The 18,365-nt window shown below is 43.9% G+C and overlaps 1 protein-coding gene across 3 annotated transcripts in view; it reads right to left on the bottom strand.

Annotated features, from left to right (window-relative positions):
* Positions 1-2,233: 2,233 nt before the first annotated feature.
* The window catches only part of arnt2 (aryl-hydrocarbon receptor nuclear translocator 2), a 376,808-nt gene continuing 360,676 nt past the window's right edge, over positions 2,234-18,365 (bottom strand). For 2 of the 3 annotated variants that reach the window (XM_084307418.1, XM_084307420.1), the window contains exons 18-19: positions 5,759-5,904; positions 2,234-5,576 (exon numbers count right to left, since the gene is read on the bottom strand). In XM_084307418.1, coding sequence (XP_084163544.1) covers positions 5,478-5,576; positions 5,759-5,904 — 245 coding nt within the window. In that variant the 3' untranslated portion in view covers positions 2,234-5,477. The remainder of the gene's footprint in view (positions 5,577-5,758; positions 5,905-18,365) is intronic. The other variant, XM_084307419.1, reaches the window with a different exon arrangement.

Here is an 18,365-nt window from a genome sequence, read left to right as displayed (position 1 = left end):
GCCGTCAATCGATTCAAATATTTAATCTGATTAATCGCATGATTGTCCATAGTTAACTCGCGATTAATCGCAAATTAATCACCTATTTTTTATCTGTTCTAAATCTACCTTAAACAGATCTTTTTCAAGTTTTAATACTCTTATCAACATGAGTCAACAAATGTTTGCTTTATGCAGCCATTTAGCACAAAATGATGACCCTCATGCATTGCTAATTTGCATCAAATTCAAAACAGAGTGATGCACAAAATAACTTGAAAGAAAATAATAATTTAAAACAATGAATGCATGAAATAATAGGGGAACGAAAATGTTAGGAACTTGTTACATTCACCCACACAAGGGCTGATGACTCACCCCCCCCCACCCCCTCTCCCAGCTTTCTCTCTTGCCCCTTCCTCATCTCTCTCTCTCTCTCACACACACACTTTAACAAACATAGTATCAATATTGAGAGTATCAATAATACACCTGAGTGGGCGGCTGGGTGGCGCAGCGGACATTGCGCTCATCACCAACGCAAGAGACACCGGGTTCGACTCCGGCTGTCGGCGCTGCCTCCGGCTTGGCCAGCCGTCATACTAACTCAATTGGCAGAGTTAGAGGGTGGAAGTCGATGGGTGGTAATCTGGACGTTGTGGACAGCGACTCCTACAGGTCGGTTGGGGACGCCTGCACAGCAGAGACAGGAAATGGCGGGGGTAGTGTGAGCCTCCCACACGTTACACCTCGCCAATGAGAGTCCGCGCTGGCAGGTGAAAAGATGTGACAGGCTGCCTCCTCGTGTACCGGAGGGGACACGTGATGCAAGGCTTCTATCCTCCCTACAACCGGCCTGTGGGGGGCATATGCGAGCAACATTCAAGACAGGGGAGGGAAGAATTGGCACAATGGAATTGGGATGGGAGAAAAATTGAAAAAGAGGAGAAAAAGTGGATAAAAAAAATACACCTGAGTGAAGTCTAGTAAAAAATTGAATAAAATAAATAAACGTTGACAGCCTCAACCTCTTAACACATCCAGTGCCGTTCACCAGGGGGCGCTGTGGGCCGTGAGTGCCAGCGCTTTGTTCAATGGAGAGAATGCTGTATTTGCAGTGCTAAAACTATATTAAATATTATAGCTATGGATCTAATAACGTTGTCGATTGTCAGTGAGTTTCTTCTGGTCAACATGCAAAAAACAGATAATTTTTTCATCCATACATTTCCGTTTTATACCGTGGTGAATACGAGTATAGTTTGAGTGATTCTGAGTAATCCCAGGAAAAGACGCAAAAACAGCCCTTTAGTTAAATCCACTTATCACGTTGCCATTTTTTGCCTGATTATCGAATCTTCCTGAAATCAACGCTAGATTATCGTTATTATGTCTCCTCATGCACGCATGAAAGGGGGCTTGGAGCGGGGCGCCCCTCCGTGCTGTGACCAACGGGAAACAGCACACACACATTCCACACAGACAGCTTCGATTGCCGGAGAAAAAAATATCAGATCAACGGGACATATAGAGTGGACATATACTGTCCTTACCTTGTCTCTGATGTAATGCAAAAAAAATAATCCAATTATCTGATCGCCATTCCAAGTACTGGTCGCGGTAGTCCGTCCCACGTTATCCGGCATTGCATATGAACTAGGGGGGGGGGGGGGCAGCCTAGTTGATGCATCGTTGTAAGCGCTTGTCTTGCCGGAGTATTTAAACCCCGCCCGCACGGCTCAGCTCGGCCCAGAAAACAAACTACATTGTTTCAAATGGAGTGCAATAGCGGCCGCAAGGCAGCGGTGTTGACCGTCTGCGATCTCAGACACATTCAGTACAGCATGCACAGGCTGCCCCGATGAATTATGAATGGCAATAGCGAATAAAAGAAATACGAAACATAAACGTAGATCTACGTTTCCGGCACTCAAGCGATTGGCCACAGAAACGTAGATCTACGTTTTCGGCAACCAAAGGGTTAATATAAACATAATCAATGACATGTCTAGAGAGAAAAGGTGAATAACTGAGGGCTAAAGCAGGTCTTTGATTGGAAGCCACGTAACCAATAAGAATTTATTGTCACAAGCACAATTTGTTACACAAAAATAATGGGTCACATTTACACAATTTATACAGGTCTAGAACTCAATGTACAATTAAACAGACTAACTACAGATCGTTAAATATGTAATCACATTGCACACAATGGTATCATTAAAACCTACACAAAAAAACATGGTACTGTGTGAAAGTAACACTAGTCGACATAAAAATCACATTATTTACAAAAAAACATCAATTTGAGACTTTTTTTTTTTTGCAAAAGGACTCCTCAACTCTATTTCAAGATGTCCCCCTCTGTCTGGCCAGAGACACATTATACAATCTATCATGTAAAAGTTCCCCCGCTATAAAGTAGTATTCTGTCTTTTGTTAATAGTCGAAAAAGGATTATAAAGTAATAACAAAGTCAAGTAGCGAGAACTTGAAGAACACTGAGACACACTAGTAAATACTGCGCGTTGCTTGGACGGTATGGCGGTTTATCCCTTTTTCTTGCAGGCTGGTGAGATTAGCGTTAGCTTCATGAAGTGCACTTCAAGCCTTTTTGTTTTTAGCTCAGCGACTTTGTCTACCATTGACTGCATTCGCACAGCGGCCGCTTTGCTCTTATGTCGCATCCCTTCCCACCCTGTTCCCACCCCTAGGGCTGGGCAAGTAATCAAGGTTCAATTACCATTTTGGCTTCGCCACGATCATGAAGATGAGATCATCGAGATAAAACTATTATTGTGTCACATGCCATGTTGCTCTCATTTTGTCTTGTGTTGTAAATGCAGTGCACCGTTCCTTCACAGCGGTGTGCTCTGCCCGTCCCCCTAGTGGGAACAGGGTGGAAAGGAATCCCAACTTGAGCGTGACATAAGAGCAAAATGGCCGCCGCCGTGTGAATACAGTCGATGATTGTTCTTTTCATTTTTTTTCATTTGTTTTGTTTCGTTTATACACAGAATCGTTCTATACTGGAGTCTGGGTCTTACTCTAGAGTTATGGATATCACTACATATAGGTATACTTTTACACAATAAGCTTGATGAGATACTGAGGGGAGCAGCAGGTGTTGGTCGGCATGTAGTTATAGTTGAGTGAAGACGGGTTAAAGGGATAGTTCAGCTCTTTTAGATTCATTACAGACTGGGAGTCTCTTCGTTCCGTACGTGTACTGTACTGGCCACGTGGTTCCTGAGGAATTGGAAGCAGAGTTTGTTTGTTTGCGATGTTTAAGCACAAGACGAGGCGGCCGACGAGCACTTTGTCAACGAATAATTCAACATCCTTCTTTCTAATCAACTATATCATGAAGCCGTCTGGGATTTCTTTGGAAGGTGCTTCAAATGTTTGTTTTTTTCATTGTTAAAAAGAAAGGTTTTAGCCTCGTCAACGTGCTTCCAATATATCATGAACCTGAAACGAGGGCTTTCTGGACCTAAAACAACCCCCAGTCCGTGATGTATTGAATAGGCTACCAAATAAAACATGAACTATCGCTTCAATATGGTCTGCAAGTAGATCCACAACACAGGCCTGACGGTGTAAATCAGTGACTTTCACATCCTGTGAGACAGCATCCTGTCCGTGTGCGAGACAGCTTCCTGTCCGTCTGTGAGACAGCTTCCTGTCGGTCTGTGAGACAGCTTCCTGTCGGTCTGTGAGACAGCTTCCTGTCCGTCTGTGAGACAACTTCCTGTCCGTCTGTGAGACAGCTTCCTGTCCGTCTGTGAGATAGCTTCCTGTCGGTCTGTGAGATAGCTTCCTGTCGGTCTGTGAGACAGCGTCCTATCTGTGTGCGAGACGGATTCCTGTCCGTGTGTGAGACAGCTTCCTGTCCATGTGTGAGACAGCTTCCTGTCAGTGTGTGAGACAGCTTCCTGTCTGTGTGTGTAAACTAGTGAGGTTACTGCAGTGTCGATCAACACTTTGTTAAACGGACTGATTGGATTTTTTTGGCTGAATTCGTAGAAGAGGAAATAACGCTCAATTCATGAACACGTCAGATTGAGCGGCTCCAGATTTGACATCTCGATGACATCACAGGATCCAGTATTAGCTTGAGAAACTGGAAGGGTGGCTGGTTTTACGTTTGCAGTGCTCCCTATCTCTGCCACAGTGCCGTTGAGCAAGGCACTGAACCCCTTAGACTGTCTGAAGGAATGCATACAAGTGGGACACTAACAGCATGTGTATCTACGACCCAAAAGGTTGTGGGTTGAGTTCCGGTACGTCCCCACGTGATGAGAGAATAAGTAGGTTATAACACAGTATGCCTGGGTCACAGGAGAACAGCTGAATTACTCCACGCGGGCTGAAAGAGTAAAAAAAAAACATCCTAGACCGCCAAGAGTAGCATGATGAATGACACGAGTTCCGATTGAGTGATAATTCCCCTTTAAATTACATATGATGTGATTATCAGAGGGAAGGAAAGTCACAGACTGCACCTTTAAAAGTCACCTGCGTTCGGTTACAAAGAAGCTGTCATTAGGATGACCGATGACGTCGTACATTGATTCCAAAAAATAAAATAAACGATCGGTACACTTCCAATCGGGTACCGTTCAGTCTGTAGAATACCCAGACGGAAAGAGACAGAGAGAGAGAGAGAGAGAGATAGAGAGAGAGCTTCCTCTTTACAGCAACGAGGTATGTGTGTTAAGAAGTACATACTGCAGGCCTCGATGGCCCCTGACAACAAGGTGATAAGAGTGTGTGGACACTGCAAAAAAAGACAATCATAGCATGTGATTTCATCTTGTATTTAGACTCATCAAACTGTAATAAAAGGTAATCTTTTCAGATTTCAATAAATGTCACTCGTTTCCCGGTAATATGACTTATTCCGAGGGATGATCATGAAACAAAATAAAAACTAATTCCAGTTACGAGAAGTTTTAAGAAACTTCAAAGACAAATTACTTTGCATCGAGAGAAATTAATAAAAATTCTAAATGTGTCTTGAAACGAGTCATATTACATGAGTGAGATAACTGATTTATATATATTCTGTCTCGAGACGAGCTCGGTGAGTCTGAATACACAACTACTTTTTTGAGAGAACGAGTGCGTCCAGACATTCACCATGCAGCATATCTGCTAGTACATTAACTCTGTGTGTGTTTGTGGGAGAGAGAGACAGAGAGACAGAGATAGAGAGATACAGAGAGAGAGAGAGAGAGAGAAAGAGACAGAAACAGGGGGAGAGAGATACAGAGAGAGAGAGAAAGGGAGAGAGATAAAAAGAGAGGGGGAGAGAGAGAAAGAGAGAGGGGGAGAAAGAGAGAGGTAGGAAGAAACAAGAAAATGAAAAGACAAACGCACTGTCCTTTTTCTTCATCTGGCTGTGGGGCGGGGCCAAGTGAAAGAAAGAGAGAGAGAGAGAGAAAAGGAGTGAGAATTTTTTTAAGAAAGAGCTAGAGAGAAAGAGAGAGAGAGTTCTACTCGGAAAAGGGAGGGAACATGCCGAGGTCAGCAAAGTCTTCAATGTTGTAGTTGGCTGTTCCCTGTGTGGGGTCCCCGGCCATGGGTAACATGTCCTGTAGAAACACACAGAGGAGAGATTAACAGCTGGGCTGGGACGAGTGTGTGTTTATGTGTGTGTTTATGTGTGTGTGTGTGTGTGTGTGTGTGTGTGTGTGTGTGTGTGTGTGTGTGTGTGTGTGTGTGTGTGTGTGTGTGTGTGTGCGTGCGTGTGTGTGCGCACGTGTGTGTGTAGTACCTGGAACACCTCGGTCTGGCTGGGGTTGGAGTGTGTGTGTTGCTCCCCAGCCTGCTGTGAGTGGTGCTGGTTCTGCCACTGAGACCAGACCTCGCTGGGACGTCCCTGGAACTGCCCTCCACTCTGACTGCTCTCTCCAGACACATCTACACACACAGGGAACACCACGCAGACATTTACACAGGCTGTACACATACATATTATAATAGACAATGCACATAGTGTACATACACAAACCGACGCATATTATAATATACTATACATACATTATAATATTGTGGCAGATATCAACCCCCATGGCTATGTGAAGGATGGGATATACTACTGCCACGGGAGGAGTGGAAGCAATTAGGCAGCTGATTAGGACTGATAGAACACACCTGTGCACCATTAGATCACCCACATCCCACACGCACACACACCAGACACATACCATAAAACACTAGGACAGATAGAGTTTAGTTGAGAGGAGGTGAGGTAGGAGCTAAGTACGAAGAGAAAGATTGTTGTTGAAAGAGTTTTGTAAGGTGAGAGGTAGTGAGAGGAGAGGTGAAGGCGAGAAGGTGTTCATTGTGTACTGGACACGTGAATATTAAAGGCAACCAACTTGTGTTCGGCTTTTCTCTGATTGGCCGCGCCCCCCCGCCCCCACGCGCAGGCAAGCGCAATCCAAGGAGCAAGCGAGCGGCAGCGCGGGCAACCAACTTGTGTACCAATGAACTTGTGTTGGGCTGCTGTTCCAACGCACTTGTGTTGGGCTGCTGTTCCAACCAACTTGTGTTCAGCTGCGGTAGAAATGCGCTGCTGAACTAGAGAGCGTAACGTTATTATGTTTCGCGTTTTTAACAACCAACTACCAGATTCACTCGTGTATAAACAAAGCCCATACAGTTATGAAATGCGCTGAACTAGAAAGCGTAACGTTATTATGTTTCGCGTTCCATTGATTAACGCCATTACCTGCTGTGCTGTAGGAAGCAGAGGTACAGTAAGTTACAGTAGGTGTAGGTTACATGTTTAATCAAAGCCCATAAAATTTTTTAGATGAATGATTGTGGATATAATATAGAAAACACATCATTATGATATTGTCAGATGGCGCAAAATACAATGGTGAGTGAGAAATATATCTCCAGTGATAAAACCCAGTGCTCTATGTCTCTATGATACACAGCGTGGATGGGCTTTCAGAGGGAGAGGCATGACTTCGCGACAGCCATATTAGACACTCACTGTACATCAGTGTGGAACTGTAACGTTATATGTTATTTCGCCCGTGGAGGCTGCTGAGCCTGAAGCGCAGCGGGGCGACGCAGTGGTTTATCCCCGGCTTCCGTGCGCCGCCCGCGGCTTGACTCGGTTCAGGTCCATCAGCAGCAGCGGCCGTGCTACGTTGTAGAAGCCCTTCAATGACAGAGCTCTCATATTTTGCGAATGCATAAACTATATCTTAAATTATGGCTATGTGTCTAATATGGCTGTCGCTTATCAATGACTTCGCGACAGCCATATTAGACACATCGCCATAATTTAAGATATAGTTTATGCATTCGCAAATATGAGAGCTCTGTCATTGAAGTGGGTGGTGGCAGCATTACTAACAGTAGCGATTTTTATTGTTTTGTCATGACCAAACATAATCCCAACATAGATAGGAGGTGTACTGTATGTCAAATGTCGGTCATGTGGTGGAAGAGTTTAGTACAGTCACACAACAGAACACCGCTGTAGTACAGTCACACAACAGAACACCGCTGGTTCGACCAGCGCTTCTGCCGCGTCTCTCTTGCCGCAAGGGCGTGTGCTAGTGGATTGATTGATTGGCCGTGTGGCCAATCAGAGAAACGCTGAACGAAAAGCTGAACACAGATTGCCTTTGGTTGGTTGCCTTTAATATTCACGCGTACTGGACCCTAGACTGGCTGAGAAACCCCCTTGTGTACTGACCCTGGACCGGAAGACTACTCTGAGTATTGAACAATCCCTTTTTTGTACGAGAGCCTGTTTTGTGTTTTTGACCTCGGACTGTATTACAACCATTCTAATTACTCATCGGACTATATTCTGCCCTAATCAATACATATTCTTTATTGATTGATATTGCACTTGTGTGGACAGTTGAATTTGTTTGTTTTTGAACCGTGACGAGTCTGAACACCACCAGGCTCGTCACAATATACTATAATATACATATACTGTACATGTACATACATATATTGTACACATACATATATATATATATTATAAATATAGTGTGCATACACATACGTATACATATTATACATATATTGTGCATATACACATACATATATACACATTATGCATATTTTGTGCATATACACATACATATATATTATAAATATATTGTGCATATACACATACATATAAATATATTGTGCATATAAACATACATATATATATATTGTAGCGCTGAGAGATGGGAGGTGGTGTCTCAAAGTAGAACGAAGCGTATTTAATATGCATTGGAAAACAACATGCTACAGTACGTTACTGGATAGAATGAATGCCGGTGGCAGAAAGTGCCACCGGGTATAACGTTCGGGCGGAACCAATGTTCCCAACAATAGTTCTATGTGTGAAGTGTGAATTATGTACAATCACTACAATATATTATACATATCCATAATACAGGGAAGTGGTACTATAGCTATACCCTCCACATCCCTGCTGTACTTTACATCTCACTACATTTACGTGTCTGATTCAACAAACTATCACTCAAGGAGCAGATACCCTCCTCTATCATGTTTATTTCACTATTTCCCCAACACTGAGATTTGACACCATCATTGACTTCATGTTGTGTCCAGTTAAAGGTGGAGAGACCGTCTATATAATGAGGAGACAGACCACTGTGGTAGTTTAACCTCTTAAGCCCTAGCCATATTTTCAGAAAATTCACCTAAAAGTACATAAGTAAATGGAAGATTGCTCCACTTCTACAGGGCTATTTACATGTTGCATGGTATCTAGGGACATATATGGACCTCAGTAGGCCTGCCACGATAACACATTTTGCTGGGCGATTAATTGCCCCCGAAAATATCGCGATAAGCGATATTATTGCGACCGGTTAGAGAATTTTTTTGAGAAATTTATTTCCCAAAACTTTTATTTTGAAGCCCACCGCTCCGTCTTTTCCGGTGTTTAAGACTTTTATTTTGAAGCCCACCGACCGGACCGGAAGTATTGTTGTGATTATCCTAGCCGACAACTTGTCTCATCCGGTTGTGTTTTTTAGTTTTAACGTTAGCTACTAACGTTAGATGCAGCTACTACATGCAATCAACGATGAGGAGGAAGCGTCAAAGCAGTATATAATAGAATAGCTGTGGTGCGTAGGCACTGCAGCACGACTCGAAAACGACCTGTTATAATAAATTAATTCATGTTTAACTTGTCCCCGTCTCCAGTCCTTTGACTAGCCCCACCCGTTCATTGTAAACAATGATGCATGTAATTGTATTAACGTTATTCTGTGTTATTCTAACGTTACACTACAAATAACGCTACTTGGTTAAAAGGAGCAACACTATTGAGAAATGTAGTTAAGCTATATGTGGCGTTGCTATAGGCGAGCTCCCGTGCTGTGCTCTGTAGTAAGGCCAGCGGCCCGCCTCCCAACACGGACAGTGACTGACAAGGGGCACTGGTTCCGCCTCATTAAAACAAACGCGCAAATAGCAATTAATCGCGCCCGTCAAAATCATTGCATTAATTTTAATTATCGCGGCAATTAATCGATTTATTGCTTATCGCGGCAGGCCTAGACCTCAGGGAATGTATTCCCAGTGTCATAAATATTGTGTCTGTTACTATGCTTGAGTAAATTGTAATGAACCAAAGGAGAATATAAATTATTATTATTATTTTTTTTTTTCCCATCTTTGACGGTGAATAACACCATGCTAACATTGACCAAATAGCGAAAAAGCTCATTCAGCACCTTCTTGGGATCAAGTGTACTAAAAATTTGTAATGCACGATATATCGGCCGCCGATATAATATCGGCTGATATGGTAATTTTTTTACACATCGGTATCGGTCCGATATCAAGATAGGGCCGATATTAAATCTAAAAAAATCTAATCTTTTAAAAAATTATTATTATTATTTACATATTTTGGTCTTAAATAGTTTCAAAATATCAGTCATTTATGAAAATAAGTGACAAAAGTAAAAAAAATATGCGTTTTGGAAAATAGCTCTATTTGATTATCATAAAAAAGTGTTTTCTATACAGAGATATCGACATCGGTAAATATCGGTATCGGCCAGAACAGCAATATTAACACTTTGGATGCCGGTGACGTGTTATGTCGTTATTTAGGATATTCAGAGCTGTTTTCACTGAGATATCAACGTGTCCCATATGTGTATATGTGTGTGTGTGTGTGTGTGTGTGATGTTGAGGAAATGAGGTAATCGATTTTTCAACCCGCTTCTATAGCATGCATAAGTACACTTATACTATCGATAATCTAGCGTTTATTTGAAAACGATCCATAAATAGGCAGACAAATGACAACGTATCTAGTGTATTCGAGAATATTCCAGTAAATGCCGTTTATGATGGAATCTTTATATTTTCCGGAAATTCTCGAGAAAACGATAGCTTTTCGAAATGCTATAAAACGGAAATGAACCGATTAAAAAACAATCCGTTTCGACAATGTTGACTGCAAACAAGTCATTGATAAGCGACGGGCAGATTAGACACATAGCCATAATTAAAAACATAGATTATGCGTTTTTAACGCTATCATTGAAGTGGATGCTGGCATCCAAGGACATTAATCAACGTTAATCAAAGGCACTGAAAGTGTTATCGGTTATCGGTATCGGCCACAATTTTCACATCGGTGCATCACTACTAAAAATCTAAGCAAATGAACAGAGGGCAGATGATTTACAAGGTTTTTTGTAGATACAGTACTGCATTTTGCCATCCGGACACATGCAATTTGAAATATGAATATAGATTATAGAATATCAGGCCTATAAATTACCTTATTATGGCCAAGTCATACATCTATGGATTGGCCCAAATCGCCGCTTTCCAATGGAAGAGTTAAATCTGGATTTAGTGCACCCGTTACAGGGCAACAAAGACTGTGAATGAAATCTACTGTAAGTACAGTTACTCTTGTAAAATGTCCATAGCTCCACCATATTTTACCAGATTGAGACACAGCTTTTTTCTAGACGTTCACAGAAAGGTAAATAAACAATATACGTTGTATTTTATGGCTATAACATTCTATAATGAGACAGAGCACTGTGGTAGTTTAACCAGAGACAGTCTCTATAATGAGGAGACAGACCACTGCAGGAGGTTTGAATGGAGAGATTTGTAACGCTAATGATTCACTCATTCATTCTACCTTAATTTAGTCTCAAAAATCATTGAGAGTTCAACTCTCATTTCAGATGATATCGAGAAATACAAAAATACTAAATAATACAAGAAAGTAAACCGATAAAACAATTAAAAACAACTGCAAACTGGGGCGAAATGGTTGCTCATTAAAGATTTAAATTGTCCAAAGGTTACTAATGTGTTGAGTTTTAAGGTACATTGCAAGACTTTCCATGTGTTGGAGGCACAGAAGCTAAACGTTGATTTCCCAAGTTCAGTGTAAACTCTGGGGTTTTGAAGTGTAAGATCGTTGGAGCGAATACGATAAGGCCCAGCGGACCAGTCCAATAATGAAGTGATATAAGGGGGAAGATCTCCAACAAGATCTTCATATAGAAACAGATGCCAGTGCAAATCACGTCTCTCTGCCAGAGAGGACCACCCAACATTATCGTATAGGATACATAAATCTGAAGACTGGGTGAAGAGTGGAAGCAGCAGCACGTCTATAAATTACATCTCCATTCCAAGATGGATAGAAAACCAGCTTCAACGACCCTCTTTCTGCTAACCATCAGGAAGCTGGTTCTGTTCCAGTACAAGAAGCCAATTTTTGGCCGCAGTTTACTGGCAAGATCGTCTATATGGTATTTAAATTTCTCTACTATATCTAGGTCGTCCTCGGACGGGCCCTCCATCGGTGCTTCCAGTCATCCCGATCCTCCATGCATCTGGCTAGCTCGTTGGTGCTTTCTGTTCCCGCATCTCTCCTGAGTACGTCCACGTAGGTTAATGTGGGATCCTCGTGATCGATGCCCGTGTGTTGGTTCCCACAGCACAAGTTTGCTGGTTGGCATCTCATGGTGTCTCTGGCAGTGACCTGCCAGCCTCATTCTCCTGACTGCCACTTTATCGCTCACCTTTAGCACCCCCCCATACAAGTTTGCATTAGTGACATGCTCATCCCTGTTGATGTTGAGCACCACACGCATCATTCTGGTGTAGCACCCACCCAAGGACTTCTGCAGGGTGGGCTTCAAGGTCCAGCATTCACTGCCATACAAAAGGACAGACTCAACTGTTGCATGAAAGAAGTTGAGCTTGATTTGACGGGGGAGGTTGGATTTCCACACACTGGTCATGCCGTTCAGAGCCCTCCATGCAAGTGCCTTCCTCACTTTAAGGTCTACCATTTCTCATCAAGCCAGATGCCAAGACATTTGTATTCTGTAATTCTCTCAACGTCAGACCCATTCACGGTCGATACATGCAATATATCTATAGCCATAAAGAACATGAATGTTGTTTTACAAGTACTTGTGAAAGTCAAGGTAAGTGAAGTGTGTGTTTTTGGTTTAGCTCGACTGGTAGCTGCTGCTGCCTCTGCTGCCATTCACACCGGCACAGGTTCAGAGGCGACTCGCAGTTACAGCCTCTACTCTGTGGAACAGGCCCTACACTGGAACAGCCCCTACTCTGTGGAACAGGCCATACACTGGAACAGCCGCTACACTGTGGAACAGGCCCTACACTGGAACAGCCCCTACTCTGTGGAACAGGCCCTACACTGGAACAGCCCCTACTCTGTGGAACAGGCCCTACACTGGAACAGCCCCTACTCTGTGGAACAGGCCCTACACTGGAACAGCCCCTACTCTGTGGAACAGGCCATACACTGGAACAGCCCCTACTCTGTGGAACAGGCCCTACACTGGAACAGCCCCTACTCTGTGGAACAGGCCCTACACTGGAACAGCCCCTACACTGTGGAACAGGCCCTACACTGGAACAGCCCCTACTCTGTGGAACAGGCCCTACACTGTGGAACAGGCCATACACTGGAACAGCCCCTACTCTGTGGAACAGGCCCTACACTGGAACAGCCCCTACTCTGTGGAACAGGCCCTACACTGGAACAGCCCCTACTCTGTGGAACAGGCCCTACACTGTGGAACAGGCCCTACACTGGAACAGCCCCTACTCTGTGGAACAGGCCCTACACTGGAACAGCCCCTACTCTGTGGAACAGGCCCTACACTGGAACAGCCGCTACACTGTGGAACAGCCTTCCCTCTTCCATCACTCGCCCCATCCGTCCATTCTATCAGGTCTCGGCTTAAAGGTGACATGTACTATAAATGTCATTTTTCAGTCTCTAGCATTGTATTATAGTAATAGGAGTTCGTATCAATGTGTTTTAGTGGCTAAATACCATATTGGCGGATTGCTCTGATTAAGATCAGCCCCTTTCCTCCTCCAGTAAATCAGGCCATTTTGATTTGAACGGCTGATATACGTCATACGGCCGCTGGGTGATGCGATTGGCTCTGTGGTTGGAGCTAATGCCCGCCCCCATTCTACCTAGACTAGACAGCGAGTGGAAGAAGCCACTTCCTCAATGCTGCGAGGCAGAGTGGGGCCCGTGCGCTCTGGAGGGAGAGAGGGAGAGAGAGATGGAGAGAGAGGGGGCAGAGGTGTCGGGTTTCGCTCTGGAAGAAGCTCTCTCTCTCTCTCTCCCACCCCCCTCTCTCTCTCTCTCTCTCTCTCCCACCCCCCTATCTCTCTCTCTCTCTCTCTCTATCTCTCTCAGTCCAAGCATGGCTTTGTCAGTATTCCAATGTACCCACCCCCCCCCCCCCCACCTCCAATGTACAGCCCCACCCAACCCCACCCCACCTACCCAACCTCCTCCAATGTACAGTTTCTATGTCAAATGTATGTCAGTATTCCAATGTACAGTGTGTCCCCCCCGACCCATGTATGTATTGAGCTGTACTGTACTATACCCATTCTGCAATCTGTTAATAAACTTTTCAATCAATCAATCAATCTACCAGTAGCAGACTGTGTGGGCTGACTGTCACTCAAAGTGCTTATGGGCGGAGCCAGGCCATAACAGCCTGAAATCTTGAAGCTGGAAAATGATGGTTTTGAGTACTTGATTAGAAATATAAAACAATGCATTTTTTTGAAAAAAATCTTACAGATGTCTTCAATAGACTAACAGGAATTGTGTAAAGTTGCCCAAATAGTGCTAGGAATAGCAGTACATAGCCTCTTTAAAACATACTTCTATTCACTAGCGTTTGATTCTCCTTAATGGGTCTTGTGCTGCTTGTATATAGTGTATATTTATCTTATATGTACTGATCTTTGTATGCCTGCTTTACCGACAGTGGCTCAGGAGGTAGATCAGTCATCTGGTAATCCGGAGGTTCCCGGTTTGATTCCCGCTCCTCCCGGGCAGAGTGTCGAAGTATCCTTGAGTAAGACACTTAACCCCTAATTGCTCCTGATGAGCAGGTTGGCACCTTGCATGGTTGCCTCCCCCATCGGTGTGTGAATGTGTGAGTGAATGGGTCAAATGTGAGGACCAAATTGTAAAGCGCTTTGGATAAAGGCACTATATAAATGCAGCCATTTACCATATTTTAATGTGTTATTCGTTTTAAGGCCTTGTACAGCACTTTGGTCAACTCTGTTGTTTTTAAACGTGCTTTATAAATAAAGACTTGACTTGACTAAACCGGGTCAGAAGATCAACCTGGGAGAGGAGACCGCTGTCTTCGCTGCTGCAGGCTGGGGGGTTTGGTCAACGGGGGTTGAGTGTGTAGCAGTGTACACCCGCCTGAAGCCTATAAGCTCACGCCTCGGGACACACTGGCAGCAGCACGGCTGCCTCCCTGAACTGCAGGGACACACTGGCAGCATCATCCATGGAGCCTTTGTCTATCTGTTCTGCAGAGCACTGTGTGCCTCTCGCTAGAAAATAGGCTCAACGGGGGAATCTCTCATATGCTGCTGCTGTGCCACAGGCTGTGTTGCTGCTCTAACCTGTTAACATGGCCACCCAAGCAAGACGTTGTGCTATGCATATGTGCTGAAGCCTAGTAATCCTAATATCTCTCTTGGCCTGAAGCCTAGTAATCCTAATATCTCTCTTGGCCTGAAGCCTAGTAATCCTAATATCTCTCTTGGCCTGAAGCCTAGTAATCCTAATATCTCTCTTGACCTGTCAAAATACTTCCCAAAGGTCAGTGGGACCACAACACCAGAGGGAGTTCCACAAATCATGTTCAACCCAGATTCGGCACAAACAAGAGTCTAAACACGTTTCGCAATTATGCCACATCAATGTGGAACGCACTACCCACAGACGTAAAAAATAATTATTTAATCCCTACCCACCTTCAAATCCGCTCTCAAAGAGCACCTACGGGAGGCTGCAATTCGAAACTGGCCCCCGTAAATGTCTGAACCCCCCTCCCACCCACCCCCTCCTAATGTACGGTTCCCTCCCCCTTGTACATATATATTTACTGTTAGGATCTCTGTTTAACAGTACTGTATATTTGCATATCTTATATGTCACAAATGTAACAGTACTGCATATCTGTATGTCATGTATGTCATAAATGTCATGATCAGTTTAGATTAGATGATTCGATTTGATTTTTATATCTGTATATTGTGTATGTCATAAATGTCATTATGAATTGAAAATGGGGGACCCTGATGTAAACAAGACGAAAGTCTTTCTCTGGTCTGCATCCCCTTAACAATTGTGTGTATTGAGCCGTACTGTATTGTACCCATTCTGCAATCGGTTCATTAAAGTTTTCAATTAATCAATCAATCAATGAAACCTGAAGCCTAGTAATCCTAATATCTCTCTTGGCCTGAAGCCTACATTTACATTTAGTAATTTAGCTAACGCTTTTATCCAAAGCGACATACAAATTGTGGGGTCAGTGGTGTTGTTTGCCAAACAGTGTTGAACTTGAGTTCTACACTCTGAGTGCATAGCGGTATAGACATATTAGTATGTAGTAGTATAGACATAGTAGTAAAGTACATAATAGTAAAAGACAGTAAGAAGCCTAGTAAGCCTAATATCCCTCTTGACTTGAACTCTCTAACTCTTCCCCCCCCCCCCTTCTCTCTGAGTGCCCGTCTCCTGGCGCTGACTAAGGTGATGGATGCCTCGGGGTCTTGGCCAAGATTGTAGTGACTGCTCTACATGCACCTCCGAGGCCTTGGATCAGTTATTCACCGCCGTCTGTCCGTGGTCCTGTCAACTGATTAACAGTATTAACAGACTGTTAACAGATTAACAGTTAATGCGGTTTCATTGCTGGGTTAAGTACTTCCATTTCTATTCACATAATACGCCTACTTCATATATCTACTCCATTCACATATATGCCTACCACTTGTATCTATTGCTATGTCCGCCTACTACAATCTCATGAGCTGTCTAACGCCTGTCCCGTCTCCCTGTCTCCCTATGACTTGCTGTCCTGGAGTGTTGACCGGAGTGTTGGACGTCCCGTGACGAAGGCCGGGAGGTTGCGACCCCCTCTGCGTGCCCCCCTGTCTCCGGAGGTCTCGTAGTGGTGACCGGAGTGCCGGATGTCCCGCGATGATGTCGGGGAGTTCGTGACCCTCTCTGCGCCGCCCCCTATCTCCCTGTCTCCGGCTGTCCCTGAGCAACGACCGGAGTGTTAAATGTCCCTTGACTAAGACGGGGAGGACGTGACCCTCTTTGCGCCGCCCCTGTGCCTCAAATAGATTGCTATCAGCTCTATCTTTAATCTTTCAAAATGTTCAGTTGCTATCGCTATTAGCTCTATCTTTAATTTTTCAAAATGTACAGTTGCTATTGCATGCACTCATCTGTGTTCCACTACACACATGAGTGCATGCTTACCAACTGTCCGTCTGCAACACTACTATCACCAACATCTAAGAAGGGAGATCCCCCCTTGAATGGCCCTTCTAAGGTTTCTCTCCTCCACACTGCCTGTGGAGCTTTTTTCCCTATTGTTAGGTTTTAGTGAGTTTTTCCTTACCTTCGCGTGGGGTATGTCTGGGAGTGCTTGCATTCTTTCATTTATTTGCATCCATCTAAAAATGTTTGCACCTTATGGTGTTCTTGTTCTTGACTTATTGTTATGTTTTCTTCTTGACTTGTTTAAAGAAGATCTGTACGGCCCATGGGGACATTAACGTGTGTTGTCGGGCCCTATAAATAAATTTGATTTGATTTGATTTGATTTGAAGTCAAGAGTTTCCCATGTGGGGGAGGCAGGTTTGAATCCTTGAATGTGTGTGTGACGTGTGTGCTGCTAGAGGAATGGAAGTCATCTGATGGACTTTAAATGGACACACACATTAGCCAAATTGATCTCTCTCTCTGTTCCCCTCTTCCTCTCCCTATTTCTGTCTCTTTTTCTTTTGCTCACAGATCTCTGCTGTGCTGCTCATCTGACTCTTGCAATTCTTACCAACAATCTGTCCCTCTGTTCCTACTCTCTCTTCTCCCTTATTTTCTTCCTCTCTCCCTCATCTTCTTCCTCTCTCTCCCCATTCTCTTCTTCCTCTCTCCCTTCTCTTCTTCCTCTCTCTCCCCATTATCTTCTTCCTCTCTCCCTTCTTTTCTTCCTCTCTCTCCCCTGTAAATATCCTAACCCAACCCCCTCCAATGTACAGTCATTTACCTAGTATGGTTTTGTCAATAGTCCAATGTACAATTTTGTTTGTTTGTACAGTGTCTCCCCCCCCCCCTCAATGTACAGTTTTGCTAGTTTATACAGTGTGCCCCCCCCCCAACCACCTCCAATGTAGATTACCCAGTATGGTTGTCAATATCCCAGTGTACCCAACCCCCCCCACCCAACCTCCTCCAATGTACAGTTTCTACGTCAAATGTATATACTCCCTTTTCCTGACTCCTTCTGTATCACAAACAGTACTGTATTTGCAAATCTGGTATGTCATAAATGTATAGATGTAGCAGTACTGACTATCTGTATGTCATGTATGTCATATAATTTTATGTCCTGATGAATTGAAAATGGGGGACCCTGATGTAAACAAGACGAAAATCTTTCTCTGGTCTGCATCCCCTTAACAATTGTGTGTATTGAGCTGTACTGTATTGTACCCATTCTGCAATCTGTTAATAAAGTTTTCAATCAATCAATCAATCTCCCTCCTCTTGTTCCTCCCTCACTCTCTCTCCCTTCTCTTCTTCCTCTCTCTCTCTCCCTCCTCAACTTCCTCTCTCTCCCTTCTCTTCTTCCTCTCTCTCTCTCCCTCCTCAACTTCCTCTCTCTCTCTCTCTCTCTCTCTCACCCCTCCTCTCTCACTCCCCCCCTCTCTCTCCCTCCTGGGCAGGGCAGGGTGGAGTGACAGTGGAAGGTTTTGAAGGATGAGGTCCATCA

Source organism: Notolepis coatsorum (genome assembly GCF_963971535.1).
Source record: "Notolepis coatsorum genome assembly, chromosome: 2".
Lineage (NCBI taxonomy): Eukaryota > Metazoa > Chordata > Actinopteri > Aulopiformes > Paralepididae > Notolepis > Notolepis coatsorum.
Note: the sequence above shows the minus strand (reverse complement) of the source record. Positions and strands in the feature narration are given on the sequence as shown.